The following is a 27,223-nucleotide window of genomic DNA, read 5'->3' as shown; positions in this document are numbered from 1 at the left end:
TATTTTTCATGCATTTGAAAGGTGAATGTCATGACACGCACCTCTGAATCGCCCGTCAGTCGTCTGTGTGTTTGTGGCACAACCTGGTCCAAAAGGTTCCTGCCTGCTGATGCTCAGCGAGTTGCTGCACGGCCTCTGGGTGACAATCAAAATCTCATCTCAAATGTGATCATTTCAGATGTTACCTTTTGTGTTACTTGCTTCTTCGCTGTATTCCAGCTGCTCTTTGGAGGTTTCCTGATTGATCTTCATCTCCAGGTCTATTGCCATGCACAGCGTGGACGGCGCTCTGTCCTTACAGCACAGCTTGAAATGTGGGGTCACATTGAAGGCGTTTACTGTTTCACTGTTTGCAAGACTTGGAGACATCTCGTCCTTCATGGTGCAGCCTGTTTGGCAGATAAACTGGCTGACTGAGGCAGTTATAATCCTTTAAACATTCTTGATGATTTAATTTATAACAAGAAACAAGATCTGACATATCAATACTGTTTATTGGTTTGTGATCACACAGAGTAATTTCCATGATGTTTCATGTTTTTAAGTTAAAGCTCTGCGACAGTGAGCTGGTGCAGCGGCTTCCGCAGGGCGTCCTCAACAGACGTGAACCAGCAGTCGATCACTTGGGGAGAGGTTAGGCTGTAATCCAGAACTGTCATCCTACAGAAAGCAATAGGAATCAGTAAATAATCCGTTTAGCATTTAAGCAGTCGCATTTGACAAACACACCTGGTAGCTTCGATCTCCTGGTTGTCGATCTTGAGCTTTTTTGGAAGCTGCTGCAGCTCCTCGTAATCCACAGGCTGCAGAGCTGAGAACACAAGCAGCGTTACAGGAGGCACCAACACGATCTCATTAAAGAATAAAGAAGTAAAAAGCTTTTCTATCCACTTACCTAAAATTTCCGTCACACTGCTGTCTGAAGGCCTCTGTCTCAAAACTGGCCAGAGGAATTCTTTACCCTCAAGCAGGTGGATCAGGATGACAATGCGGACGTCTCCGATCATAATGTCCACTTCCTTGTCCCTCCTGATCACCGTGGCACTAGAAGGAGATTCACATCACCGTGTGGAGATAAAGTTAGAGGCAGCTTATAAAGTTGTCAAACGGGATAACAGAAGTCAAGTTGCCAGTTTGATCCTCTTTGCTTTGGTGACCTGGAGGATTGAGAACTTCCACCAACACCAGAGTAAGAGTAGGTAGAATCTATGCGCCTGTTAGTCAGTGATGACATCGAGGCTTCCCTTCAGAGTAAATGTGCTTCCAATAATAATGAGCAACACCTTCCAACAGTGAAGCGTTCCTCTCCGGTGTGCCGAGTTTCCGTTTCCCCCTCCCGCACCATGATTTGTCTGCTGTCCACCTCGATGTGGAGGTCCCCCTTGAGGTGGATGACAATTGTGCTGAAACCTTTGTGAGCTTCTGAGTTCAGCTCCCCGTTTATAGACAGCTCTGGCGAGGGAGAACAAACAAACACATCTATTTATTCCTTCAGAATCCCAGGCCATCACTTCCACGATGACGGAAAGAAAGAAAACGGAAGGGTCAAAGATCCGATTGAAAAACCGAGGCAGTACCCACCGATGTTGGGATAGTGCAGCAGCTTCAGGCGACTGACGGGAATATCGAAGCAGAGAGGAACAGAGCCGTCTGTGGGATTCCATATGAACCTGTGCATGGCAGGAGCTGCAGCGACACACAACAGCGCAGACGTGCACGTCTGTGATGTAGCATCACGGATGCTCGACTATCTGGGATGTTATTTTTACTAATGCATTAAATATTTCCATCATTTTAGACGCGCATCTGTTGTAGCTCTCGACTCCCTCGCACAAAGATGACTAACACTATGCAAAAAAAATACTGTATTTTTACTTGTTTGTCATGTTTTTTTTGTTTCTGTTTTTTACTTTTTGTAACTGTAGTCTATAAATAACACATACATTTAAAAAAAAAAAAGAATTTATATCAGCTATAAAAAGAACCCCAAAATTCCCCTACCTGGAGTTATTGTGGGCAATGCTGAGTGGAATGTGGGCAGGACAGCAGGTAGATGGTAGGAATACAAATCCATATCTATTCAATCGTTTTGAGTAATCAACAATGCAGTTTAGATGAAAATATGTACATTGAAAATGTGTGACACTACAGTTTAAAATCATGTTTTTAATTAACTTTGTATAAATTAGATGTTTACTTCGAATGTCAAAACATGCAACGCAAGAACAAACAAACAAACAAAAAAAGAAGCGCCCAACGTGATTTAATGCTACTCATAGAATATGTAGAGAAAAGAAGAGCCTGGGATACCTGTAGAAGCCAGACCATGGTGTATATTATATCTGCCGATCTGCCCATGTCTATCTACAACATAGAAGGTCAGATTTGTGTTCATTGTAATTTTTGTCTTCATCCGACTCACACCTGCAGCCAGAAGCAGTTCCTTTTTTTTTGTCTTGACATTATTAGACCAATGTATGCAATTAAATACATTTCTGTATATTCTATATGTTGATTTCAGAAGGAAATAACTGTTTCTGAATGGTCACTTTTGGTCTACTAATATTCACCCAGGAAATTAAACCACAAAGCCAATTCCACGAGTTAATCAAGCGTGGAAATGAACAGGTAAAAATGATCCCACATTTGTGTTGCACAGACAGATGAATCATTGAGTTTAGCATCATACCTGGAGGAGGGGGGGGTGGATAATGTCTGGTCGCTGAAAAGAAAAAGACAAGATCAGTCAGTAGGAATAAAGGTGCCTCGTCTGCTCAGCTATTTGAAGACACCCTAGTTTTTACTTCTATTTGGATAAGACTTTCAGAAGAATGTAATTACATTCAGTGGGGAGATCATAAACTATACGACTATATGTGTATATAATCTATTTTTTTAATACTACCTACTTAGAGGAATTTTACGGCCTCCAAAACCAGAGTGAGGACTCACTAAACAGGATGAGACAGTTAGACCAGCAAGCTTCTCCTGGTGCTTGTTTCTCATGGCTGAGCAATCAGATCTGAATGTTTTCAAAGGTTGCCAGATTTAAGTAGCGCTGGTCAACAACAAACGCATCACACCTCTGCTGCTTTTGTGTCAGCAACAGCGCCCCCTGCTGCTGGCTATGTCCCCGTGGATTCGAACCTTACAAAACCTCTTTCAAATAAAACTGCAAAATCTTGCCTGAGGGATCCAATAGTGTCTGAAAACCAGGGAAAACTGAAATAAAAAACATCTTAATCAGACCAGTCAACATCAGAAAAAAGCCCCCAGTTGAAACCATCTCAGTCGGATTGCTTATATACTGTTGTAAGCAGCTCTTCCAAGCCTTTTGTGTGAGTGCGGACGTGCATAGGTTCTATGTCCCCTAAATGTGTCCGTGTGTGTTTGCATATATGTTCAACTTGTTTCATAACTGACAGACATACAGACAGGCCGACAGACTGAGAAATTGATTAGTTTATGTGTCCATAGAATAATCGTACCTGAATGATGTACTCCACCCCCACGTCCAGCACCAGGAATTGCTGTTATTAAAAACAGGAAGAGTTTTTAGTAGTTTTCATTTGTCTTAGTATAAGAATGAGCAGGGAATAATTCTTTTCATTAAAATAAATAAATCACGGATTTTTTTTAGAACTCTTTTGTGTGTTTGTGTGTGTGCACGCGTGCGTGCGTGTGTTCTATCGCTCAGGCCGTGTGCAGATTTTAAAATCCTAATAATAAAGGAGGGTACAAATGCTACAAAAGGGGTATTTATCCAAGCACCTTGGTGACGGAGCCCTTTATTCCTAGACTTCCAGAACTTTCCTGGAAGACAGATACAAAAATGTTTTGGATGGTCAAAGGACACACTGTCGCTCCCACCCTGGCCGAAGGCGCTATAACAAGGTTCATTCTCCCACTGACACAGCATTCAGTGCCTTTATAACAATAAAACCAACCAAGCCTAAACAGACTCCATGTCCATGTGCCCCTGCTCCGAGGCACGCAAGTCCAGGGTGGCAATTAGTTTCTGAACCGACCGACAGAGATTTAAAAAAAACACGTAATGAATATCATGTTTATTGTTACAGCTGTTTGTTGTTATTGTAATGGCTGTACATAAACGGTGTGTATAGTGTATAGTTGTGCTCATCATGGCAGCACAACAGCTAGAGGCCAGGCACTGCCACAACAGGCAAGGATGGGGAAAAACATCTGATATGTCAAGAGTGTCACTGTTTGGCCTGACCGAACACGAGGAATAGGAAATAATCCCAACATGATTAATCTGATGAGAAATTTGAATTATCCTAATTATTAGGTTTTGTTGCAAAAATAGTCCTACCTGCAGCAACAGGGCTTCCAGGTGCTGAATTTGAAAACACTGTAAGAGTCTGTGTGCAGATCTTTATCCTGAGGTTAATATATATTTCTAAATAACAACATTTTTAAATTCCAATAACAAAGTAGAGTACAGAGCTACAAAAATGTCAAAAGGGGTGTTTATCCAAGCACCTGTGGGTGATGGAGGGGTATTTATCCAAGGGGTATTTATCCAAGCACCCGTGGGTGATGGAGCCCTACGTTCCCAGACTTGAGGATGTGGACTACCTCGGCTGTCACTATGAGCTTTGTCACCTTCATTCTGAGCCTGTGTTGTGTACATCTGCTATCTCAAGATTGTCACTATTTGGCCTGACAAAAAACGAGGAATAGGAAATAATCCCAGCATTATTACTCTGATGATACATTTGAATCATCTGACATCCTTAATTATTAGTTTTTATTGCCAAAATAGTCCTACCTGAAGCACCAGCTCTTCCAAAACCAAAACGAGGATGTCCTGAAATTGAAACACTGTAAGAGTCTTGTGTGTGTGTGTGTGTGTGTGTGTGTGTGTGTGTGTGTGTTATATGTGGAATATATAGGCACAATTAAATAAAATTGAGGCAGACATAGATAGATAGATAGATAGATAGATAGATAGATAGATAGATAGATAGATAGATAGATAGATAGATAGATAGATAGATAGATAGATAGATAGATAGATAGATAGATAGATAGATAGATAGATAGATAGATAGATAGATAGATAGATATCATACCTGGATAATGCGCTCCACCTGCAAATCCAGGAACTCCTGCTATTAAAAACAGGAATAGTTTTTAGTAATTTTCATTTGTATTAGTATAAGAATGAGCAGGGAATAATTCCTGAGATGGTGAAAACTAGGTTTTCATTTCATTTTCATTTTATTGTCCTGAGGTTATATATTTCTGAATGTCAAAATTTTGTGTGTGTGTGTGTGTGTGTGTGTGTGTGTGTGTGTGTGTGTGTGTGTGTGTGTGTGCGTGTGTGTGTGTGTGTGTGGAAATGAACAGGTAAAAATGATCCCACAAGGAAATGCCCATGTCTATCTACAACATAGAAGGTCAGATTTGTGTTCATTGTAATTTTTGTCTTCATCCGACTCACACCTGCAGCCAGAAGCAGTTCCTTTTTTTTTGTCTTGACATTATTAGACCAATGTATGCAATTAAATACATTTCTGTATATTCTATATGTTGATTTCAGAAGGAAATAACTGTTTCTGAATGGTCACTTTTGGTCTACTAATATTCACCCAGGAAATTAAACCACAAAGCCAATTCCACGAGTTAATCAAGCGTGGAAATGAACAGGTAAAAATGATCCCACATTTGTGTTGCACAGACAGATGAATCATTGAGTTTAGCATCATACCTGGAGGAGGGGGGGGTGGATAATGCCTGGTCGCTGAAAAGAAAAAGACAAGATCAGTCAGTAGGAATAAAGGTGCCTCGTCTGCTCAGCTATTTGAAGACACCCTAGTTTTTACTTCTATTTGGATAAGACTTTTAGAAGAATGTAATTACATTCCCCCTCCCTGGGCTACCACCTTATCGTGGTGGAGGGGTTTGCGTGTCCCAATGATCCCAGGAGCTCCGTTGCCACCCATGGCAAACAGGTCCTAGGTGAGGGATCAGACGAAGCGTAGCCCAGACCTCCCACATGTGCACTTGGCACCAGGACGCCTTAGGCCGCAGATCGATGATCGACTTTGTGGTTGTGTCATCGGATTTGCGGCCGCATGTTCTTGACACTCTGGTGAAGAGAGGGGCGGAGCTGTCAACTGATCACCACCTGGTGGTGAGTTGGCTCCGATGGTGGGGAAGGATGCCGGACAGACCTGGCAGGCCCAAACGTGTTGTGAGGGTCTGCTGGGAACGCCTGGCAGAGTCCCCTGTCAGAAGGAGCTTCAACTCACGCCTCCGGGAGAGCTTTGACCATGTCCCGGGGGAGGCAGGGGACATTGAGTCCGAGTGGACTGTGTTCTGTGCCTCCATTGTTGAGGCGACTGACCGGTGCTGTGGCCGCAAGGTGGTTGGTGCCTGTCGTGGCAGCAATACCCAAACCCACTGGTGGACACCAGCGGTGAGGGATGCCGTCAAGCTGAAGAAGTAGTCGTATCGGGCCTTACTGGCCTGTGGGACTCCTGAGGCAGCAGATGGGTACCGGCGTGCCAAGCGGAGTGCAGCTACGGCTGTTGCCGAGGCAAAGACCCGGGCATGGGAAGAGTTCGGTGAGGCCATGGAGAACGGCACTTGGACGGCCTCAAAAAGGTTCTGGACCACCATCCGGCGTCTGAGGAAGGGGAAGCAGTGCACTGTCAACACTGTGTATAGTGGTGATGGTGTGCTGCTGACCTCAACTCGGGATGTTGTGGATCAGTGGAAGGAATACTTCGAGGACCTCCTTAATCCCACCAACACGCCTTCCAGTGAGGAAGTAGGGCCTGGGGACCTGGAGATGTTCCTTAAGGCTCTGGATGTTGTAGGGCTGTCGTGGTTGACTCGACTCTGCAACATCGCGTGGACATCGGGGGCAGTGCCGCTGGATTGGCAGACCGGGGTGGTAGTCCCTCTTTTTAAGAAGGGGGACCGGAGGGTGTGTTCCAACTATAGGGGGATCACACTCCTCAGCCTCCCTGGCAAGGTCTATTCAGGGGTACTGGAGAGGAGGGTCCGCCGGATAGTCGAACCTCGGATTCAGGAGGAGCAATGTGGTTTTCGTCCTGGGCGTGGAACAGTGGACCAGCTCTACACCCTCAGCAGGGTCTTCGAGGGTGCATGGGAGTTTGCCCAACCAGTCCACATGTGTTTTGTGGACTTGGAGAAGGCATTCGACCGTGTCCCTCGGGGGGTCCTGTGAGGGGTCCTCCAAGAGTATGGGGTGCCGGGCCCGCTGATACGGGCCGTCCGCTCCCTGTACGATCGGTGTCAGAATTTGGTCCGAATTGCTGGCAGTAAGTCGAGCTCGTTTCCGGTGAGGGTCGGTCTCCGCCAGGGCTGCCCTTTGTCATTGATTCTGTTCATAATTTTTATGAACAGAATTTCTAGGTGCAGTCATGGTGTTGAGGGGATCCGGTTTGGTGACCTCAGGATCGGGTCTCTGCTTTTTGCGGATGATGTGGTCCTGTTGGCGTCATCGGCCCGTGACCTCCAACTATCACTGGATCAGTTCGCCGCCGCATGTGAAGCAGCTGGGATGAAAATCAGCACCTCCAAATCCGAGGCCATGGTTCTCAACCGGAAAAAGGTGGAGTGCCTTCTCCGGGTCAAGGAGGAGAACCTGCCCCAAGTGGAGGAGTTCAAGTACCTCGGGGTCTTGTTCACGAGTGAGGGAAGAATGGAGCGGGAGATTGACAGGCGGATCGGTGCGGCGTCCGCAGTAATGCGGACTCTGCACCGGTCCGTAGTGGTGAATCCTTCGATTTACCGGTCGATCTTCGTTCCTACCCTCACCTATGGTCATGAGCTTTGGGTAATGACCGAAAGAACAAGATCACGGGTACAAGCGGCTGAAATGAGCTTCCTCCGTAGGGTGTCTGGGCTCTCCCTTAGAGATAGGGTGAGAAGCTCTGCCATCCGGGAGGAGCTCGGAGTACAGCCGCTGCTCCTCCGCATTGAGAGGAGCCGGATGAGGTGGCTTGGGCACCTAGTTAGGATGCCCCTTGGACGCCTCCCTGGTGAGGTGTTCAGGGCATGTCCCTCCAGTAGGAGACCCCCGGGAAGACCCCTGACACGTTGGAGAGACTATGTCTCTCGACTGGTCTGGGAACGCCTGGGGATCCCTCCGGATGAGCTAGAAGAAGTAGCTGGGGAGAGGGAAGTCTGGGCTTCTCTTATTAAGCTGCTGCCCCTGCGACCCGACCCCGGATAAGCGGTAGAGAAAGGATGGATGGATGGATGGATGGTAATTACATTTAGTGGGGAGATCATAAACTATACAACTATATGTGTATATAATCTTTTTTTTTTAATACTACCTACTTAGAGGAATTTTACGGCCTCCAAAACCAGAGTGAGGACTCACTAAAGAGGATGAGACAGTTAGACCAGCAAGCTTCTCCTGGTGCTTGTTTCTCATGGCTGAGCAATCAGATCTGAATGTTTTCAAAGGTTGCCAGATTTAAGTAGCGCTGGTCAACAACAAACGCATCACACCTCTGCTGCTTTTGTGTCAGCAACAGCGCCCCCTGCTGCTGGCTATGTCCCCGTGGATTTGAACCTTACAAAACCTCTTTCAAATAAAACTGCAAAATCTTGCCTGAGGGATCCAATAGTGTCTGAAAACCAGGGAAAACTGAAATAAAAAACCAGTCAACATCAGAAAAAAGCCACCAGTTGAAACCATCTCAGTCGGATTGCTTATATACTGTTGTAAGCAGCTCTTCCAAGCCTTTTGTGTGCGTGCGGACGTGCATAGGTTCTATGTCCCCTAAATGTGTCCGTGTGTGTTTACATATATGTTCAACTTGTTTCATAACTGACAGACATACAGACAGGCCAACAGACTGAGAAATTGATTAGTTTATGTGTCCATAGAATAATCGTACCTGGATGATGCGCTCCACCCCCAAATCCAGCACCAGCAGGAATTGCTGTTATTAAAAACAGGAATGGTTTTTAGTAGTTTTCATTAGTACTTGTATAAGAATGAGCAGGGAATAATTCTTTTCATTAAAATAAATAAATCACGGATATTTTTAGAACTCTTTTGTGTGTGTGTGTTGTGTGTGTGTGTGCACGCGTGCGTGCGTGTGTTCTATTGCTCAGGCCGTGTGCAGATTTTAAAATCCTAATAACAAAGTAGGGTACAAATGCTACAAAAGGGGTATTTATCCAAGCACCTGGGTGACGGAGCCCTACATTCCTAGACTTCCAGATGTATATATTCCAGGTTATATGTCAAAATTTTGTGTTTGTGTGTGTGTGTGTGTGTGTGTGCGTGTGTGTTGTATGTGGAATATATAGGCACAAATAAATAAAATTGAGGCAGACATAGATAGATAGATAGATAGATAGATAGATAGATAGATAGATAGATAGATAGATAGATAGATAGATAGATAGATAGATAGATAGATAGATAGATAGATAGATAGATAGATAGATAGATAGATAGATAGATAGATAGATAGATAGATAGATAGATATCATACCTGGATAATGCGCTCCACCCGCAAATCCAGGAACTCCTGCTATTAAAAACAGGAATAGTTTTTAGTAATTTCCATTTGTATTAGTATAAGAATGAGCAGGGAATAATTCCTGAGATGGTGAAAACTATGTTTTCATTTCATTTTCATTTCATTGTCCTGAGGTTATATATTTCTGAATGTCAAAATTTTGTGTAAGAACCCTCTCAGTCAGACCATCACAATGATTGTACTGAAGGACGCCACAGAGGCGCTAACCATGGCAGGCAACAGCTAGAGGCCAGGAGCTACCACACCATCAACAAGGAATATGAAATAGTTCCACAATGATTAATCAGATGGGGCATTTTAATCATCTGAAAGCCTTAATTATTAGGTTTCATTGCCAAAACAGTCCTACCTCCAGCAGCACCTGTTACATGCACAAAACCAGGAGGTCCTGAAATTAAAAAGACCCTTAAGACAATACACAGGCAGATACAAACACACACACACACACACACACACACACACACACACACACACACACACACACATACACAGAAATATTGAAAGTATTCTAATTACACTTGTAGTTTCTTGGTTACAAATAACTAGTTTATATGTTGCCACAATAACATCCACGCCTGAAGGACGCCATCTTAACCTGTGACCAGATGTAGAAAATTAAAGCTGGTCAGGAATAACTCCCTGTTTGTTTGCATGTAAATATAATATTTTACCTTCTTTTGGTTTGTCCAGCACATCTGCGTCCTCTCCCTGTGGCTTGGTGACCACCATGGATGTGAGCGGGGTCACAAAGCCGTACCGTAGTGACAGTTTCAGGGCCTCATTCTTTGCGTCTTCCTTCTCAGAGCCAGACAGTTGCAGCCTATGTCACACGTGTTTGCATGAAAACACACGCTACCGTTAATCTCACTGCACTTTGGCGCTCACACAATTCAACTGAGGAGGAAGTTGCTAAGCTTTGAACTTGTTTGCCAGCTGTGATCACTCACTCTCTCTCCAGGAGCTGTTTCACGGTGAGATGGGCCCAGATTCGCTGCATTTGGCTGTCAGACGCCGTGTCGCCCGTCTCCACGGTGACATTTGTGTCAGCAAACACCACTCTTCTGTTGTTCTGCCGTAGCACACAGTTCTGTGAGCCTACAACACGTTAACAAGATCCCAGCTGATAAGCACCATTGACACGTCCTCACTGAAATAGCCAAAACTTGCGGTGTGAAGGTCTCCACGCCGTTGTCAGAGATCTCTCCGGCCACCACAATCTCAGATCCTTGGTAGTACTGGCTGAAGTTTGTCTTTGTCAGATTGCTGCCGCCAATATAAACCATTGTCACATCTGTCAGCAGAGGAGTGGCCACCTCGTTGTAGAAATCCTGTTGCCAAATGAAATGGATGCAGTGTGTTTATCTCACGTCCCCACAAAGATCAACTTTAACCAGTCCATCAAGTCTGCATTGGGAGGAAGCGATTTAGGACACCTTCAGCTGTAAATCAGCGTCAGAGTCTTCATAAATCCTCCGCGCCACACCGTTGTTTTGCAGCGACATTTTTTCGAGGAACTCGAAATCGACGTCGAAGCCAAAGCCCAGACAGTAAAGTGGGAATTTGTCCGCGATGGCTTTCCTTACGTTTGACTGGATCCGTTCAAGGTTCGTTTCACCTGCAAAGACAAAATTGTGCTTCTTCTTTGTCTTTTAAGGAAACGGCAAAGTTACTTTGTGTCTTTAGTGGTATTAAATTCAGGGCAGCCGGGATACCAACTGGTTTGAGTGAAAGGGATTTTAATGGTGTGCTGTAAAGCCTTTAAACCTGAAGGAACACGATGATGATAAAGTAAAGTGAAGGTCTTGTTTGTGTAACCGTGTTGGTGTTTTGGAACCTGTTGTTGGATCTCCATCGGTGAGAAGAATGAGGATGGAGGCTGAGCCCTGTCTGGGATGTGCATTCAACATATCTGCTCCCTTCAGAACGGCTGCATTGATGTCAGTGGCTGGAATGAGCAAAGGAGGGGAGAGGTGGGGGGAGAAGCCACTGTTGATGTTTTGCAGCTTTCAAACACTCCTAAAAGTGGGAATATACCAGAGCCCTCACCTCCGTTGTCTTTAATATTACGTGCAAATGTTCTGGCACTTTCCAGGTTGGCTTGGTTGGCCTGGACAAGCTCACGTTTCCACTGAAATATTCGGCTATCGAAAGTGATGATGCCAAAGAAGTCGTCTTCTGCCAGGTCGTTCAGGATGCGGACTAATGCGGTTCGGGTCTGGACGGGAGGAGGATGCGTCGGTTATTTAATTCAAGAAAGAAGCCTTAAATTGATGCGAATGACTGAAAGGCTGCGGGAAAAGCGGCAGCAAAGGAGCGTCCCACCTGTTCAATTTTCCTGCCGTGCATGGAGCCACTTTGATCGATGATGAACACAACATTTTTCGGTATGCGCGGGAGATTGGATGGAGCAAAGTGATGAACGAAGAACTTGTCCGATCTCTGGGGGGAGGGGCAAGAAAAAGTTGAGCGTGCACTTGGACAAATATATGTATTTGATATTTGGGCTGGACAGGAACTGTCAGTGCACCTTGATGTCTCCGAGAGACGTGTCCCTTTTGACATCGTACACAATGACCAGGTCTCCGTTCATCCCGTTGTCATCACAGCTGTCACATGATTTCTGCTGGTCCACTGTTGGGTAGAAATACAGCCACACCTGAAAAACACGCAGGAAAGAATGGCGGTCTTATTGGTGGAACTCTGATTTTGCATGGCTGCCTTTTCTACCTGTTTCTCTGTTTTTGTTGACGTGACGGCTGTCGCCAGGTCTTTGGTGTTTAGACCTCCTTTAACCAGCCAGGAAGTGATGCCAGCGTCCTCCTTAACGTGCACATCCACCTGGAGTTTGGAATTACAAGAAAGTGAGACGCTCCGACCCGTCTTCCCCTGGTTGGTTTATGCGACGGACGCACCTTGAAGTCTTTGACGGGCTGCATGGGCCTGGCGTGGATTTGCAACTCGTACAGGCCGAGCCTCCTTTTCAGCAGTTCCTCGTACGTGAGTTCGAAGGTGACTTTTTTGTGAGCAGCCACAGTCACAGAGGTCTTGAACTGTTCAAGAGTCCTCCCCACTGAACTACAAAGAGGGGCAATGTGGATATTCTTAAGTTTCTGCACTATAAACATCTTAAAATCTTCATCTTAAAAGAAAAGCCATGACGGAACTGATGTACCTGATGATCCCTGCACTTTGACCCTGGGATACAGCTCCAGAGTATTGCCGCTGCGCTGTTTCCTTCTCCTTCACGATGCCATCGTACTCCTGACCATCTATAACCCTAAAATTAAAAAATCTATATTAATATTGATAATTCCAAGATCATCTAGATGATTTATTTCAGAAATTCCCCAGCATTGTAGTAGCTGGGCAGTTTTGCCTTTACGTACATTTTAAATTTAGTGATGAAGGCGTTTTTGGGAATGCGGACATGGAACTCTATTTCCTTTGACTCCTCCATGCGATTTGCCACGCGGCTCCTGATGACGGTGACGGCATAGCGACTGGTCACGGTGGAGTTGATGTGGTAGCTGTAAATGTCCCAGTTATCCTAAAAATAGGAGGGATGCTTGAAAACAAGAAAAAAGCTCCCGGTTGCTTGGCTGACACCGAGGTGAGCAAAGATCAGATGATGGTGGGCGGCATCACAGGGTTCTCATTAGTGTAACTGCAGATACTCCCCATTCTGTTTTTTTCCCTCCTTTTCCAACGAACCACATGATAACAAAGTAATTGCGCAATCTTGTTTACAGATCATGACCGATTAGTTTGATCATTAGCAGCATCTTAGAGCTCAGATCCTCCAAACACATAAAAAAAAGGAAAAGCTGGAGACTCATCTTGGCCTCATGTGAATGTATTTTGAATGAGTGCTCAGATAAGACTCCACGTATTTATGACCGCTAAAGAAATCAGACCTAGAGCAAATGTTGGGCTAGAAAGTGTAGAAAAGAAATGCAAACCTAAATCAATGGAAACAGTAAAGTGCGCCCACACTTTGATTAATGCGTTCATTCTGATGGACAGTGAAGAAAAATCAAGCAAAATTCTCAGATGAAGCAATGAGAGAAACATTTCATGCAGTGCGGCGCCCTTCTCACCTTGATCGGTAGCGCTGCGACCACCACCAGCAGCAGCCCAAAGAGGCTGAGTCGCACTGCTGCTCTCGCCATGACAGCCTCCCAGAATAAAAGTGCAACTCAGGTGAGTGGACTCTTTTAAAGTCGACAACATCCTGCAAACAGACCGGGGGGGTCGGGGGGATAGTTGGGGGCAAACTCCTCTTGTGGCAAAAGGCCGCCACACCCACGCGTGTGCACACCCGTTTTGTTGGGAATTGCAGACATGAGGAAAAAAATAAAGCAGTCACTCTATCAGAGGTTTGGATAAAGTTTGGCTGCTTACGTGAGCTGTGCTGTTTACACTACGGATCCAGATAAGCCACACTACAGGACTTTGTTACTCTCTTTGAAAGAAAGAAATCTTCTTTTTCTCTTTTTAAAGCAACAAAGAAACAAAACACGTACACACAGACACACACACGTGATAGTTTAAGACTTCACCCTAGAGGGGGAAAAGGAGACTGTTGTATGTTTCTGCCTTCAGCGTTTATTAAAGTACAGCAATCATGAGGAAAACCCAAATCACGGCGTTCATCGGCAAGACGTGGAGACAGAAGTTACCGAGTAAAGCACAAAGTAAACAGCTGCATAGAAGAAAAAACAATGTACCTCACTGAGGGAAAAGCCCTAAAGGACAAATATTTAAAATATCGCAGCAGTGTGCAAACATGGAAGGGTTTTAAGGTCACAGCACACACAGCAGCAGGTTGTAGTTGAGATTGAGGTATGATTGTGAGTTTGGACTCGTGCGGCGAGTCCTCCAGCCCTCCTTGTCATTCCACTCCAATGCCAGGCTCTCGTGTTCATTCCCACATTTGACCTGTGCACATTCAGAATATCAATGCATTCATGCAGGAAGTGGTGCAGGCTTTGAGCAAGAAATCAGGAAATTAGTCAATGTTTCAACCCATGTTTGTGATTGATATCACAGAATTTGAAGGTGAAAGCATGTATACCTAGCGTCCGCTTTGACTCTAAATGCTCTTCCAGTGATTCATAAAATTGTAACTGCAGTTGAAGGCACTCTCACAGGTTGGTTTGTTTTTTTCATCCACCTGAAGATAAAGTTCAAGTTGATTTAAATCTCTTAAGGATATATCAAGCGCTTGTGCTGGAAGCATTTCTTAGTTGTTGAATGCAAACTATCCTTGGACTAAGAGAGCAAACACTCCAAGTGGCCAGGATGTCAGATATTCTGTTTATTGGTTTGTGTTAGGTTTAAACAACCTGAAACATGAGAAAAACAAATGAGGCAAAAACAACAGTTTTGAATTTTACTTGCAAGGAGAACGTACAGATGTGCTCAGTTACAGATCTCCAACATGTTCTGACGCACACCTCCCGCCATCCTTCTTTTATTGAGATTAGGAGGTCCCTAGTTACACAGAATTCAAATGTGTCTAAGGGAGGAGAAAACACAAGATAGCAGGTCCCAAACAAAGCAAAAGACTGTAAATCATAATGGTGAGATTATACGTAGGTCTTCACTGATTTGATTAGCTTAGCTCGCACACAGCACATTCTTCCATATCAGACAGAATAAAAGAACACCTCCTGGGTCAGGCTCTGCAGCTCTATCTCCAGTCAATGTCACTTCTCCACAGCAGCTGCATTTCTGTCGCCCTTGACCAGAGAAGTTCAAGTTGACACATCAAGCATCATGAACATTAAGCATTAACAAATAAGAAACAGTAATGAGAATCAATATAACAAGAATAAAGAATATAACAAGGTAAAAGCAAATAAGAGATAACTTTAATATAATGGATCTAACAGTTTGTGATCACACAGAGTAATTTCCATGATGTTTCATGTTTTTAAGTTAAAGCTCTGCGACAGTGAGCTGGTGCAGCGGCTTCCGCAGGGCGTCCTCAACAGACGTGAACCAGCAGTCAATCACTTGGGGAGAGGTTAGGCTGTAATCCAGAACTGTCATCCTACAGAAAGCAATAGGAATCAGTAAATAATCAGTTTAGCATTTAAGCAGTTGCATTTGACAAACACACCTGGTAGCTTCGATCTCCTGGTTGTCGATCTTGAGCTTTTTTGGAAGCTGCTGCAGCTCCTCGTAATCCACAGGCTGCAGAGCTGAGAACACAAGCAGCGTTACAGGAGGCACCAACACGATCTCATTAAAGAATAAAGAAGTAAAAAGCTTTTCTATCCACTTACCTAAAATTCCCGTCACACTGCTGTCTGAAGGCCTCCGTCTCAAAACTGGCCAGAGGAATTCTTTACCCTCAAGCAGGTGGATCAGGATGACAATGCGGACGTCTCCGATCATAATGTCCACTTCCTTGTCCCTCCTGATCACCGTGGCACTAGAAGGAGATTCACATCACCGTGTGGAGATAAAGTTAGAGGCAGCTTATAAAGTTGTCAAACGGGATAACAGAAGTCAAGTTGCCAGTTTGATCCTCTTTGCTTTGGTGACCTGGAGGATTGAGAACTTCCACCAACACCAGACTAAGAGTAGGTAGAATCTATGCGCCTGTTAGTCAGTGATGACATCGAGGCTTCCCTTCAGAGTAAATGTGCTTCCAATAATAATGAGCAACACCTTCCAACAGTGAAGCGTTCCTCTCCGGTGTGCCGAGTTTCCGTTTCCCCCTCCCGCACCATGATTTGTCTGCTGTCCACCTCGATGTGGAGGTCCCCCTTGAGGTGGATGACAATTGTGCTGAATCCTTTGTGAGCTTCTGAGTTCAGCTCCCCGTTTATAGACAGCTCTGGCGAGGGAGAACAAACAAACACATCTATTTATTCCTTCAGAATCCCGGGCCATCACTTCCACGATGACGGAAAGAAAGAAAACGGAAGGGTCAAAGATCCGATTGAAAAACCGAGGCAGTACCCACCGATGTTGGGATAGTGCAGCAGCTTCAGGCGACTGACGGGAATATCGAAGCAGAGAGGAACAGAGCCGTCTGTGGGATTCCATATGAACCTGTGCATGGCAGGAGCTGCAGCGACACACAACAGCGCAGACGTGCACGTCTGTGATGTAGCATCACGGATGCTCGACTATCTGGGATGTTATTTTTACTAATGCATTAAATATTTCCATCATTTTAGACGCGCATCTGTTGTAGCTCTCGACTCCCTTGCACAAAGATGACTAACACTACGCAAATAAAATACTGTATTTTTACTTGTTTATCATGTTTTTTGTTTTTTTTACTTTTTGTAACTGTAGTCTATAGATAACACATACATTTTTTAAAAAAAGAATATATATCAGCTATAAAAAATAACCCCAAAATTCCCCTACCTGGAGTTGTTGTGGGCACTGTTGTGGGCTCTGCTGAGTGGAATGTGGGCAGGCCAACAGGTAGATCGTAGTCATCAACATCCATTCCTATTCAATCGTTTTGAGTAATCAACAATGCAGTTTAGATGAAAATATGTACGTTGAAAATGTGTGACACTACAATACAGTTTAAAATCATGTTTTTAATTAACTTTGTATAAATTAGATGTTTACTTCGAATGTCAAAACATGCAAAGCAAGAACAAACAAACCATCCAGACCAGTAAGCTTCTCCTGGTGCTTGTTTCTCATGGCTGAGCAATCAGATCTGAATGTTTTCAAAGGTTGCCAGATTTAAGCAGCGCTGGTCAACAACAAACGCATCACACCTCTGCTGCTTTTGTGTCAGCAACAGCGCCCCCTGCTGCTGGCTATGTCCCCGTGGATTCGAACCTAACAAAACCTCTTTCAAATAAAACTGCCAAATCTTGTCTGAGGGATCCAATAGTGTCTGAAAACCAGGGAAAACTGAAATAAAAAACATCTTAATCAGAACAGTCAACATCAGAAAAAAGACCCCAGTTGAAACCATCTCAGTCGGATTGCTTATATACTGTTGTAAGCAGCTCTTCCAAGCCTTTTGTGTGAGTGCGGACGTGCATAGGTTCTATGTCCCCTAAATGTGTCCGTGTGTGTTTACATATATGTTCAACTTGTTTCTTAACTGACAGACATACAGACAGGCCGACAGACTGAGAAATTGATTAGTTTATGTGTCCATAGAATAATCGTACCTGAATGATATACTCCACTCCCACTTCCATCACCAGAAGGAAATGCTGTTATTAAAAACAGGAATAGTTTTTAGTAGTCTTCATTAGTACTTGTATAAGAATGAGCAGGGAATAATTATTTTCATTAAAATAAATAAATCTCCCTTTTTTTTAACTCTTGTGTGTGTGTGCGCGCGCACGTGCGTGTGTTCTATTGCTCAGGCCGTGTGCAGATTTTAAAATTCTAATAACAAAGTAGGGTACAAATGCTACAAAAGGGATATTTATCCAAACACCTGGGTGACGGAGCCCTACATTTCTAGACTTCCAGATGTATATATTCCAGGTTATATATTTCTGAATGTCAAAATTTTGTGTGTGTGTGTGTTATATGTGGAATATATAGGCACAAATAAAATTGAGGCATAAATAGATAGATAGATAGATAGATAGATAGATAGATAGATAGATAGATAGATAGATAGATAGATAGATAGATAGATAGATAGATAGATAGATAGATAGATAGATAGATAGATAGATAGATAGATAGATAGATAGATAGATAGATAGATCATAACTGGATGATGCACTAATCCAGGAAATCCAGGAGCTCCTGCTATTAAAAACAGGAATAGTTTTTAGTAATTTTCATTTGTATTAGTATAAGAATGAGCAGGGAATAATTCCTGAGATGGTGAAAACTAGGTTTTCATTTCATTTTCATTTCATTGTCCTGAGGTTATATATTTCCGAATGTCAAAATTTTGTGTGTGTGTGTGTGTGTGTGTGTGTGTGTGTGTGTGTGTGTGTGTGTGTGTGTGTGTGTCTGTGTGTGTGTAAATGAACAGGTAAAAATGATCCCACATTTGTGTTGCACAGACAGATGAAACATTGAGTTTAGAATCATAGCTGGCGGACGGGGGGGGTGGATAATGTCTGATCACTAAAAAGAAAAAGACAAGATCAGTCATTAGGAATAAAGGTGCCTCGTCTGCTCAGCTATTTGAAGACACCCTAGTTTTTACTTCTATTTGGATAAGACTTTCAGAAGAATGTAATTACATTCAGTGGGGAGATCATAAACTATACGACTATATATGTATATAATCTCTTTTTTTTTTTTAATACTACCTACTTAGAGGAATTTTACGGCCTCCAAAACCAGAGTGAGGACTCACTAAACAGGATGAGACAGTTAGACCAGCAAGCTTCTCCTGGTGCTTGTTTCTCATGGCTGAGCAATCAGATCTGAATGTTTTCAAAGGTTGCCAGATTTAAGTAGCGCTGGTCAACAACAAACGCATCACACCTCTGCTGCTTTTGTGTCAGCAACAGCGCCCCCTGCTGCTGGCTATGTCCCCGTGGATTCGAACCTTACAAAACCTCTTTCAAATAAAACTGCAAAATCTTGCCTGAGGGATCCAATAGTGTCTGAAAACCAGGGAAAACTGAAATAAAAAACATCTTAATCAGAACAGTCAACATCAGAAAAAAGACCCCAGTTGAAACCATCTCAGTCGGATTGCTTATATACTGTTGTAAGCAGCTCTTCCAAGCCTTTTGTGTGAGTGCGGACGTGCATAGGTTCTATGTCCCCTAAATGTGTCCGTGTGTGTTTACATATATGTTCAACTTGTTTCATAACTGACAGACATACAGACAGGCCGACAGACTGAGAAATTGATTAGTTTATGTGTCCATAGAATAATCGTACCTGGATGACGTGCTCCACTCCCAAGTCCAGCACCAGGAATTGCTGTTATTAAAAACAGGAAGAGTTTTTAGTAGTTTTCATTAGTACTTGTATAAGAATGAGCAGGGAATAATTCTTTTCATTAAAATAAATAAATCACAGATTTTTTTTTAACTCTTTTGTGTGTGTGTGTGCGCGCGCGTGTCCATGCGTGCGTGCGTGCGTGCGTGTGTTCTATCGCTCAGGCCGTGTGCAGATTTTAAAATCCTAATAACAAAGTAGGGTACAAATGCTACAAAAGGGGTATTTATCCAAGCACCTGGGTGACGGAGCCCTACATTCCTAGACTTCCAGATGTATATATTCCAGGTTATATATTTCTGAATGTCAAAATTTTGTGTGTGTGTGTCTGTGTGTGTGTTATATGTAGAATATATAGGCACAAATAAATAAAATTGAGGCAGACATAGATAGATAGATAGATAGATAGATAGATAGATAGATAGATAGATAGATAGATAGATAGATAGATAGATAGATAGATAGATAGATAGATAGATAGATAGATAGATAGATAGATAGATAGATAGATAGATAGATAGATAGATAGATAGATAGATAGATAGATAGATAGATAGATAGATAGATAGATATCATACCTGGATCATGCACTCCACCCACAAATCCAGGAGCTCCTGCTATTAAAAACAGGAATAGTTTTTAGTAATTTCCATTTGTATTAGTATAAGAATGAGCAGGGAATAATTCCTGAGATGGTGAAAACTAGGTTTTCATTTCATTTTCATTTCATTGTCCTGAGGTTATATATTTCTGAATGTCAAAATTTTGTGTGTGTGTGTGTGTGTGTGTGTGTGTGTGTGTGTGTGTGTGTGTGTGTGTGTGTGTGTGTGTGTGTGTGTGTGTGTGGAAATGAACAGGTAAAAATGATCCCACATTTGTGTTGCACAGACAGATGAATCATTGAGTTTAGCATCATACCTGGAGGAGGGGGGGGTGGATAATGTCTGGTCGCTGAAAAGAAAAAGACAAGATCAGTCAGTAGGAATAAAGGTGCCTCGTCTGCTCAGCTATTTGAAGACACCCTAGTTTTTACTTCTATTTGGATAAGACTTTCAGAGGAATGTAATTACATTCATCTGATGAGAAATTTGAATTATCCTAATTATTAGGTTTTGTTGCAAAAATAGTCCTACCTGCAGCAACAGGGCTTCCAGGTGCTGAAATTGAAAACACTGTAAGAGTCTGTGTGCAGATCTTTATCCTGAGGTTAATACATATTTCTAAATAACAACATTTTTAAATTCCAATAACAAAGTAGAGTACAGAGCTACAAAAATGTCAAAAGGGGTATTTATCCAAGCACCTGTGGGTGATGGAGGGGTATTTACCAAGGGGTATTTATCCAAGCACCTGTGGGTGATGGAGGGGTATTTACCAAGGGGTATTTATCCAAGCACCCGTGGGTGATGGAGCCCTACGTTCCCAGACTTGAGGATGTGGACTACCTCGGCTGTCACTATGAGCTTTGTCACCTTCATTCTGAGCCTGTGTTGTGTACATCTGCTATCTCAAGATTGTTACTATTTGGCCTGACAAAAAACAAGGAATAGGAAATAATCCCAGCATTATTACTCTGATGATACATTTGAATCATCTGACATCCTTAATTATTAGTTTTTATTGCCAAAATAGTCCTACCTGAAGCACCAACTCTTCCAAAACCAAAATGAGGATGTCCTGAAATTGAAACACTGTAAGAGTCTTGTGTGTGTGTGTGTGTGTGTGTGTGTGTGTGTGTGTGTGTGTGTGTGTGTGTGTGTGTGTGTGTGTGTGTGTGTGTGGAAATGAAGAGGTAAAAATGATCCCACATTTGTCTTGCACAGACAGATGAATCATTGAGTTTAGCATCATACCTGGCGGACGGGGGCCTAGACAATGTCTGATCACTGAAAAGAAAAAGACAAGATCAGTCAGTAGGAATAAAGGTGCCTCGTCTGCTCAGCTATTTGAAGACACCCTAGTTTTTACTTCTATTTGGATAAGACTTTCAGAGGAATGTAATTACATTCAGTGGGGAGATCATAAACTATACGACTATATGTGTATATAATCTTTTTTTTTTAATACTACCTACTTAGAGGAATTTTACGGCCTCCAAAACCAGAGTGAGGACTCACTAAACAGGATGAGACAGTTAGACCAGCAAGCTTCTCCTGGTGCTTGTTTCTCATGGCTGAGCAATCAGATCTGAATGTTTTCAAAGGTTGCCAGATTTAAGTAGCGCTGGTCAACAACAAACGCATCACACCTCTGCTGCTTTTGTGTCAGCAACAGCGCCCCCTGCTGCTGGCTATGTCCCCGTGGATTCGAACCTTACAAAACCTCTTTCAAATAAAACTGCAAAATCTTGCCTGAGGGATCCAATAGTGTCTGAAAACCAGGGAAAACTGAAATAAAAAACATCTTAATCAGAACAGTCAACATCAGAAAAAAGACCCCAGTTGAAACCATCTCAGTCAGATTGCTTATATACTGTTGTAAGCAGCTCTTCCAAGCCTTTTGTGTGAGTGCGGACGTGCATAGGTTCTATGTCCCCTAAATGTGTCCGTGTGTGTTTACATATATGTTCAACTTGTTTCATAACTGACAGACAGACAGACAGGCCGACAGACTGAGAAATTGATTAGTTTATGTGTCCATAGAATAATCGTACCTGAATGATGTACTCCACCCCCACGTCCAGCACCAGGAATTGCTGTTATTAAAAACAGGAATAGTTTTTAGTAGTTTTCATTAGTACTTGTATAAGAATGAGCAGGGAATAATTCTTTTCATTAAAATAAATAAATCACGGATTTTTTTTAGAACTCTTTTGTGTGTGTGTGTGCGCGCGCGCGTCCATGCGTGCGTGCGTGTGTTCTATCGCTCAGGCCGTGTGCAGATTTTAAAATCCTAATAACAAAGTAGGGTACAAATGCTACAAAAGGGGTATTTAATTCAATTTTCCCACGGGGATGAATAAAGTTCATCTTAATCTTAATCTTTATCCAAGCACCTTGGTGACGGAGCCCTACATTCCTAGACTTCCAGATGTATATATTCCAGGTTATATATTTCTGAATGTCAAAATTTTGTGTGTGTGTGTGTGTTATATGTGGAATATATAGGCACAAATAAATAAAATTGAGGCATAGATAGACAGACAGACCGACAGACCGACAGACCGACAGACAGACAGACAGACAGACAGACAGACAGATAGATAGATAGATAGATAGATAGATAGATAGATAGATAGATAGATAGATAGATAGATAGATAGATAGATAGATAGATAGATAGATAGATAGATAGATAGATAGATCATACCTGGATGATGCGCTAATCCAGGAAATCCAGGAGCTCCTGCTATTAAAAACAGGAATAGTTTTTAGTAATTTTCATTTGTATTAATATAAGAATGAGCAGGGAATAAAATGAACTAGGTTTTCATTTCATTTTTATTTCATTGTCCTGAGGTTATATATTTCTGAATGTCAACATTGTGTGTGTGTGTGTGTGTGTATGTGTATGTGTGTGTGTGTGTGCCAAAACAGTCCTACCTATTCCACATTCCAAACAAGGAGGTCCTGAAATTAAAAAGACCCTTAAGACCATACACAGGCAGACACACACACACACACACACACAGACATATACACAGAAATATTGAAAGTATTCTAATTACACTTGTAGTTTCTTGGTTACAAATAACTAGTTTATATGTTGCCACAATAACATCCATGCCTGAAGGACGCCATCTTAACCTGTGACCAGACGTAGAAAATTAAAGCTGGTCAGGAATAACTCCCTGTTTGTTTGCATGTAAATATAATATTTTACCTTCTTTTGGTTTGTCCAGCACATCTGCGTCCTCTCCCTGTGGCTTGGTGACCACCATGGATGTGAGCGGGGTCACAAAGCCGTACCGTAGTGACAGTTTCAGGGCCTCATTCTTTGCGTCTTCCTTCTCAGAGCCAGACAGTTGCAGCCTATGTCACACGTGTTTGCATGAAAACACACGCTACCGTTAATCTCACTGCACTTTGGCGCTCACACAATTCAACTGAGGAGGAAGTTGCTAAGCTTTGAACTTGTTTGCCAGCTGTGATCACTCACTCTCTCTCCAGGAGCTGTTTCACGGTGAGATGGGCCCAGATTCGCTGCATTTGGCTGTCAGACGCCGTGTCGCCCGTCTCCACGGTGACATTTGTGTCAGCAAACACCACTCTTCTGTTGTTCTGCCGTAGCACACAGTTCTGTGAGCCTACAACACGTTAACAAGATCCCAGCTGATAAGCACCATTGACACGTCCTCACTGAAATAGCCAAAACTTGCAGTGTGAAGGTCTCCACGCCGTTGTCAGAGATCTCTCCGGCCACCACAATCTCAGATCCTTGGTAGTACTGGATGAAGTTTGTCTTTGTCAGATTGCTGCCGCCAATATAAACCATTGTCACATCTGTCAGCAGAGGAGTGGCCACCTCGTTGTAGAAATCCTGTTGCCAAATGAAATGGATGCAGTGTGTTTATCTCACGTCCCCACAAAGATCAACTTTAACCAGTCCATCAAGTCCGCATTGGGAGGAAGCGATTTAGGACACCTTCAGCTGTAAATCAGCGTCAGAGTCTTCATAAATCCTCCGCGCTTCACCGTTGTTTTGCAGCGACATTTTTTCGAGGAACTCGAAATCGACGTCGAAGCCAAAGCCCAGACAGTAAAGTGGGAATTCGCCCGCGATGGCTTTCCTTACGTTTGACTGGATCCGTTCAAGGTTCGTTTCACCTGCAAAGACAAAATTGTGCTTCTTTTATCTCTTTTAAGGGCAAAGTTACTTTGTGTCCTTAGTGGTATTAAATTCAGGGCAGCCGGGATACCAACTGGTTTGAGTGAAAGGGATTTTAATGGTGTGCTGTAAAGCCTTTAAACCTGAAGGAACACGATGATGATAAAGTAAAGTGAAGGTCTTGTTTGTGTAACCGTGTTGGTGTTTTGGAACCTGTTGTTGGATCTCCATCGGTGAGAAGAATGAGGATGGAGGCTGAGCCCTGTCTGGGATGTGCATTCAACATATCTGCTCCCTTCAGAACGGCTGCATTGATGTCAGTGGCTGGAATGAGCAAAGGAGGGGAGAGGTGGGGGGAGAAGCCACTGTTGATGTTTTGCAGCTTTCAAACACTCCTCAAAGTGGGAACATACCAGAGCCCTCACCTCCGTTGTCTTTAATATTACGTGCAAATGTTCTGGCATTTTCCAGGTTGGCTTGGTTGGCCTGGACAAGCTCACGTTTCCAATGAAATATTCGGCTATCGAAAGTGATGATGCCAAAGAAGTCGTCTTCTGCCAGGTCGTTCAGGATGTGGACTAATGCGGTTCGGGTCTGGACGGGAGGAGGATGCGTCGGTTATTTAATTCAAGAAAGAAGCCTTAAATTGATGTGAATGACTGAAAGGCTGCGGGAAAAGCGGCAGCAAAGGAGCGTCCCACCTGTTCAATTTTCCTGCCGTGCATGGAGCCACTTTGATCGATGATGAACACAACATTCTTCGGTATGCGCGGGAGATTGGATGGAGCAAAGTGATGAACGAAGAACTTGTCCGATCTCTGGGGGGAGGGGCAAGAAAAAGTTGAGCGTGCACTTGGACAAATATATGTATTTGATATTTGGGCTGGACAGGAACTGTCAGTGCACCTTGATGTCTCCGAGACACGTGTCCCTTTTGACATCGTACACAATGACCAGGTCTCCGTTCATCCCATTGTCATCACAGCTGTCACATGATTTCTGCTGGTCCACTGTTGGGTAGAAATACAGCCACACCTGAAACACACGCAGGAAAGAATGGCGGTCTTATTGGTGGAACTCTGATTTTGCACGGCTGCCTTTTCTACCTGTTTCTCTGTTTTTGTTGACGTGACGGCTGTCGCCAGGTCTTTGGTGTTTAGACCTCCTTTAACCAGCCAGGAAGTGATGCCAGCGTCCTCCTTAACGTGCACATCCACCTGGAGTTTGGAATTACAAGAAAGTGAGACGCTCCGACCCGTCTTCCCCTGGTTGGTTTATGCGACGGACGCACCTTGAAGTCTTTGACGGGCTGCATGGGCCTGGCGTGGATTTGCAACTCGTACAGGCCGAGCCTCCTTTTCAGCAGTTCCTCGTACGTGAGTTCGAAGGTGACTTTTTTGTGAGCAGCCACAGTCACAGAGGTCTTGAACTGTTCAAGAGTCCTCCCCACTGAACTACAAAGAGGGGCAATGTGGATATTCTTAAGTTTCTGCACTACAAACATCTTAAAATCTTCATCTTAAAAGAAAAGCCATGACGGAACTGATGTACCTGATGATCCCTGCACTTTGACCCTGGGATACAGCTCCAGAGTATTGCCGCTGCGCTGTTTCCTTCTCCTTCACGATGCCATCGTACTCCTGACCATCTATAACCCTAAAATTAAAAAATCTATATTAATATTGATAATTCCAAGATCATCTAGATGATTTATTTCAGAAATTCCCCAGCATTGTAGTAGCTGGGCAGCTTTGCCTTTACGTACATTTTAAATTTAGTGATGAAGGCGTTTTTGGGAATGTGGACATGGAACTCTATTTCCTTTGACTCCTCCATGCGATTTGCCACGCGGCTCCTGATGACGGTGACGGCATAGCGACTGGTCACGGTGGAGTTGATGTGGTAGCTGTAAATGTCCCAGTTATCCTATAAATAGAAGGGATGCTTGAAAACAAGAAAAAAGCTCCCGGTTGCTTGGCTGACACCGAGGTGAGCAAAGATCAGATGATGGTGGGCGGCATCACAGGGTTCTCATTAGTGTAACTGCAGATACTCCCCATTCTGTTTTTTTCCCTCCTTTTCCAACGAACCATATGATAAGGGATTGCACAATCTTGTTTACAGATCATGACCGATTAGTTTGATCATTAGCAGCATCTTAGAGCTCAGATCCTCCAAACACATAAAAAAGGAAAAGCTGGAGTCTCATCTTGGCCTCATGTGAATGTATTTTGAATGAGTGCTCAGATAAGACTCCACGTATTTATGACCGCTAAAGAAATCAGACCTAGAGTAAATGTTGGGCTAGAAAGTGTAGAAAAGAAATGCAAACCTAAATCAATGGAAACAGTAAAGTGCGCCCACACTTTGATTAATGCGTTCATTCTCAGTGAAGAAAAATCAAGCAAAATTCTCAGATGAAGCAATGAGAGAAACATTTCATGCATTGCGGCGCCCTTCTTCTCACCTTGATCGGTAGCGCTGCGACCACCGCCAGCAGCAGCTCAAAGAGGCTGAGTCGCACTGCTGCTCTCGCCATGACAGCCTCCCAGAATAAAAGTGCAACTCAGGTGAGTGGACTCTTTTAAAGTCGGGAGGACAACATCGTGCAAACAGACCGGGGGGATCGGGGGGATAGTTGGGGGCAAACTCCTCTTGTGGCAAAAGGCCACCACACCCACGCGTGTGCACACCCGTTTTGTTGGGAATTGCAGACATGAGGAAAAAAATAAAGCAGTCACTCTATCAGAGGTTTGGATAAAGTTTGGCTGCTTACGTGAGCTGTGCTGTTTACACTACGGATCCAAAAAAGCCACACTACAGGACTTTGTTACTCTTTGAAAGAAATCCACCAGAAAGCAAGAAAACAGGAAATTAGTCAGTGTTTCAACCCATGTTTGTGATTGATATCACAGAATTTGAAGGTGAAAGCATGTATACCTAGCGTCCGCTTTGACTCTAAATGCTCTTCTAGT

The 27,223-nt window shown here is 43.5% G+C and overlaps 3 protein-coding genes across 22 annotated transcripts in view; all 3 read right to left on the bottom strand.

Annotated features, from left to right (window-relative positions):
- The window catches only part of LOC105417827 (uncharacterized), a 28,903-nt gene extending 28,497 nt beyond the window's left edge, over nt 1–406 (bottom strand). For both annotated transcript variants that reach the window (XM_029827369.1, XM_029827370.1), the window contains exon 1: nt 186–406. In XM_029827369.1, the coding sequence (XP_029683229.1) occupies nt 186–381 (196 nt within the window). In that variant the 5' untranslated portion in view covers nt 382–406. The remainder of the gene's footprint in view (nt 1–185) is intronic.
- Nucleotides 407–475: 69 nt separating this feature from the next.
- Nucleotides 476–13,817, bottom strand: LOC101072527 (inter-alpha-trypsin inhibitor heavy chain H4-like). Of its 9 annotated transcripts, none has more exons than XM_029827335.1 (32): nt 13,661–13,817; nt 12,950–13,110; nt 12,736–12,840; nt 12,476–12,638; nt 12,291–12,401; nt 12,091–12,219; nt 11,886–12,002; nt 11,610–11,778; nt 11,398–11,508; nt 10,997–11,178; nt 10,712–10,891; nt 10,511–10,632; nt 10,235–10,383; nt 9,913–9,951; nt 9,516–9,554; nt 8,910–8,954; nt 5,735–5,767; nt 5,097–5,135; nt 4,793–4,831; nt 4,334–4,357; nt 3,772–3,813; nt 3,489–3,530; nt 3,187–3,222; nt 2,910–2,951; nt 2,690–2,722; nt 2,311–2,364; nt 2,002–2,076; nt 1,582–1,686; nt 1,284–1,452; nt 896–1,044; nt 730–811; nt 476–660 (listed from the first exon to the last, which is right to left on the bottom strand). In XM_029827335.1, the coding sequence occupies exons 1-32, from the start codon at nt 13,730–13,732 to the stop codon at nt 546–548; spliced, it is 2,973 nt and encodes a 990-aa protein (XP_029683195.1). In that variant the 5' UTR covers nt 13,733–13,817; the 3' UTR covers nt 476–545. The 9 variants fall into 9 exon arrangements, with proteins under 9 accessions (XP_029683195.1, XP_029683197.1, XP_029683196.1 ...); XM_029827337.1 differs by having other exon boundaries at nt 5,097–5,132; XM_029827336.1 differs by having other exon boundaries at nt 9,516–9,551.
- A 1,597-nt stretch (nt 13,818–15,414) lies between these two features.
- On the bottom strand, nt 15,415–26,870 carry LOC105419887 (inter-alpha-trypsin inhibitor heavy chain H3-like). 11 transcript variants are annotated; one of them, XM_029827344.1, is made up of 30 exons: nt 26,716–26,869; nt 26,014–26,174; nt 25,800–25,904; nt 25,540–25,702; nt 25,355–25,465; nt 25,155–25,283; nt 24,950–25,066; nt 24,674–24,842; nt 24,462–24,572; nt 24,066–24,247; nt 23,781–23,960; nt 23,580–23,701; nt 23,304–23,452; nt 23,024–23,050; nt 22,791–22,829; nt 22,135–22,176; nt 21,833–21,868; nt 21,335–21,367; nt 21,120–21,158; nt 20,615–20,638; nt 20,400–20,432; nt 20,060–20,098; nt 19,422–19,463; nt 17,726–17,770; nt 16,953–17,039; nt 16,540–16,644; nt 16,242–16,437; nt 15,854–16,002; nt 15,688–15,769; nt 15,415–15,618 (listed from the first exon to the last, which is right to left on the bottom strand). In XM_029827344.1, the coding sequence occupies exons 1-30, from the start codon at nt 26,785–26,787 to the stop codon at nt 15,504–15,506; spliced, it is 2,904 nt and encodes a 967-aa protein (XP_029683204.1). In that variant the 5' UTR covers nt 26,788–26,869; the 3' UTR covers nt 15,415–15,503. The 11 variants fall into 11 exon arrangements, with proteins under 11 accessions (XP_029683204.1, XP_029683205.1, XP_029683207.1 ...); XM_029827345.1 differs by having other exon boundaries at nt 16,242–16,410; XM_029827347.1 differs by lacking the exon at nt 17,726–17,770.
- Between the last annotated feature and the right edge of the window lie 353 nt (nt 26,871–27,223).

This window comes from Takifugu rubripes, chromosome 19, assembly GCF_901000725.2.
Source record: "Takifugu rubripes chromosome 19, fTakRub1.2, whole genome shotgun sequence".
Lineage (NCBI taxonomy): Eukaryota > Metazoa > Chordata > Actinopteri > Tetraodontiformes > Tetraodontidae > Takifugu > Takifugu rubripes.
Note: the sequence above shows the minus strand (reverse complement) of the source record. Positions and strands in the feature narration are given on the sequence as shown.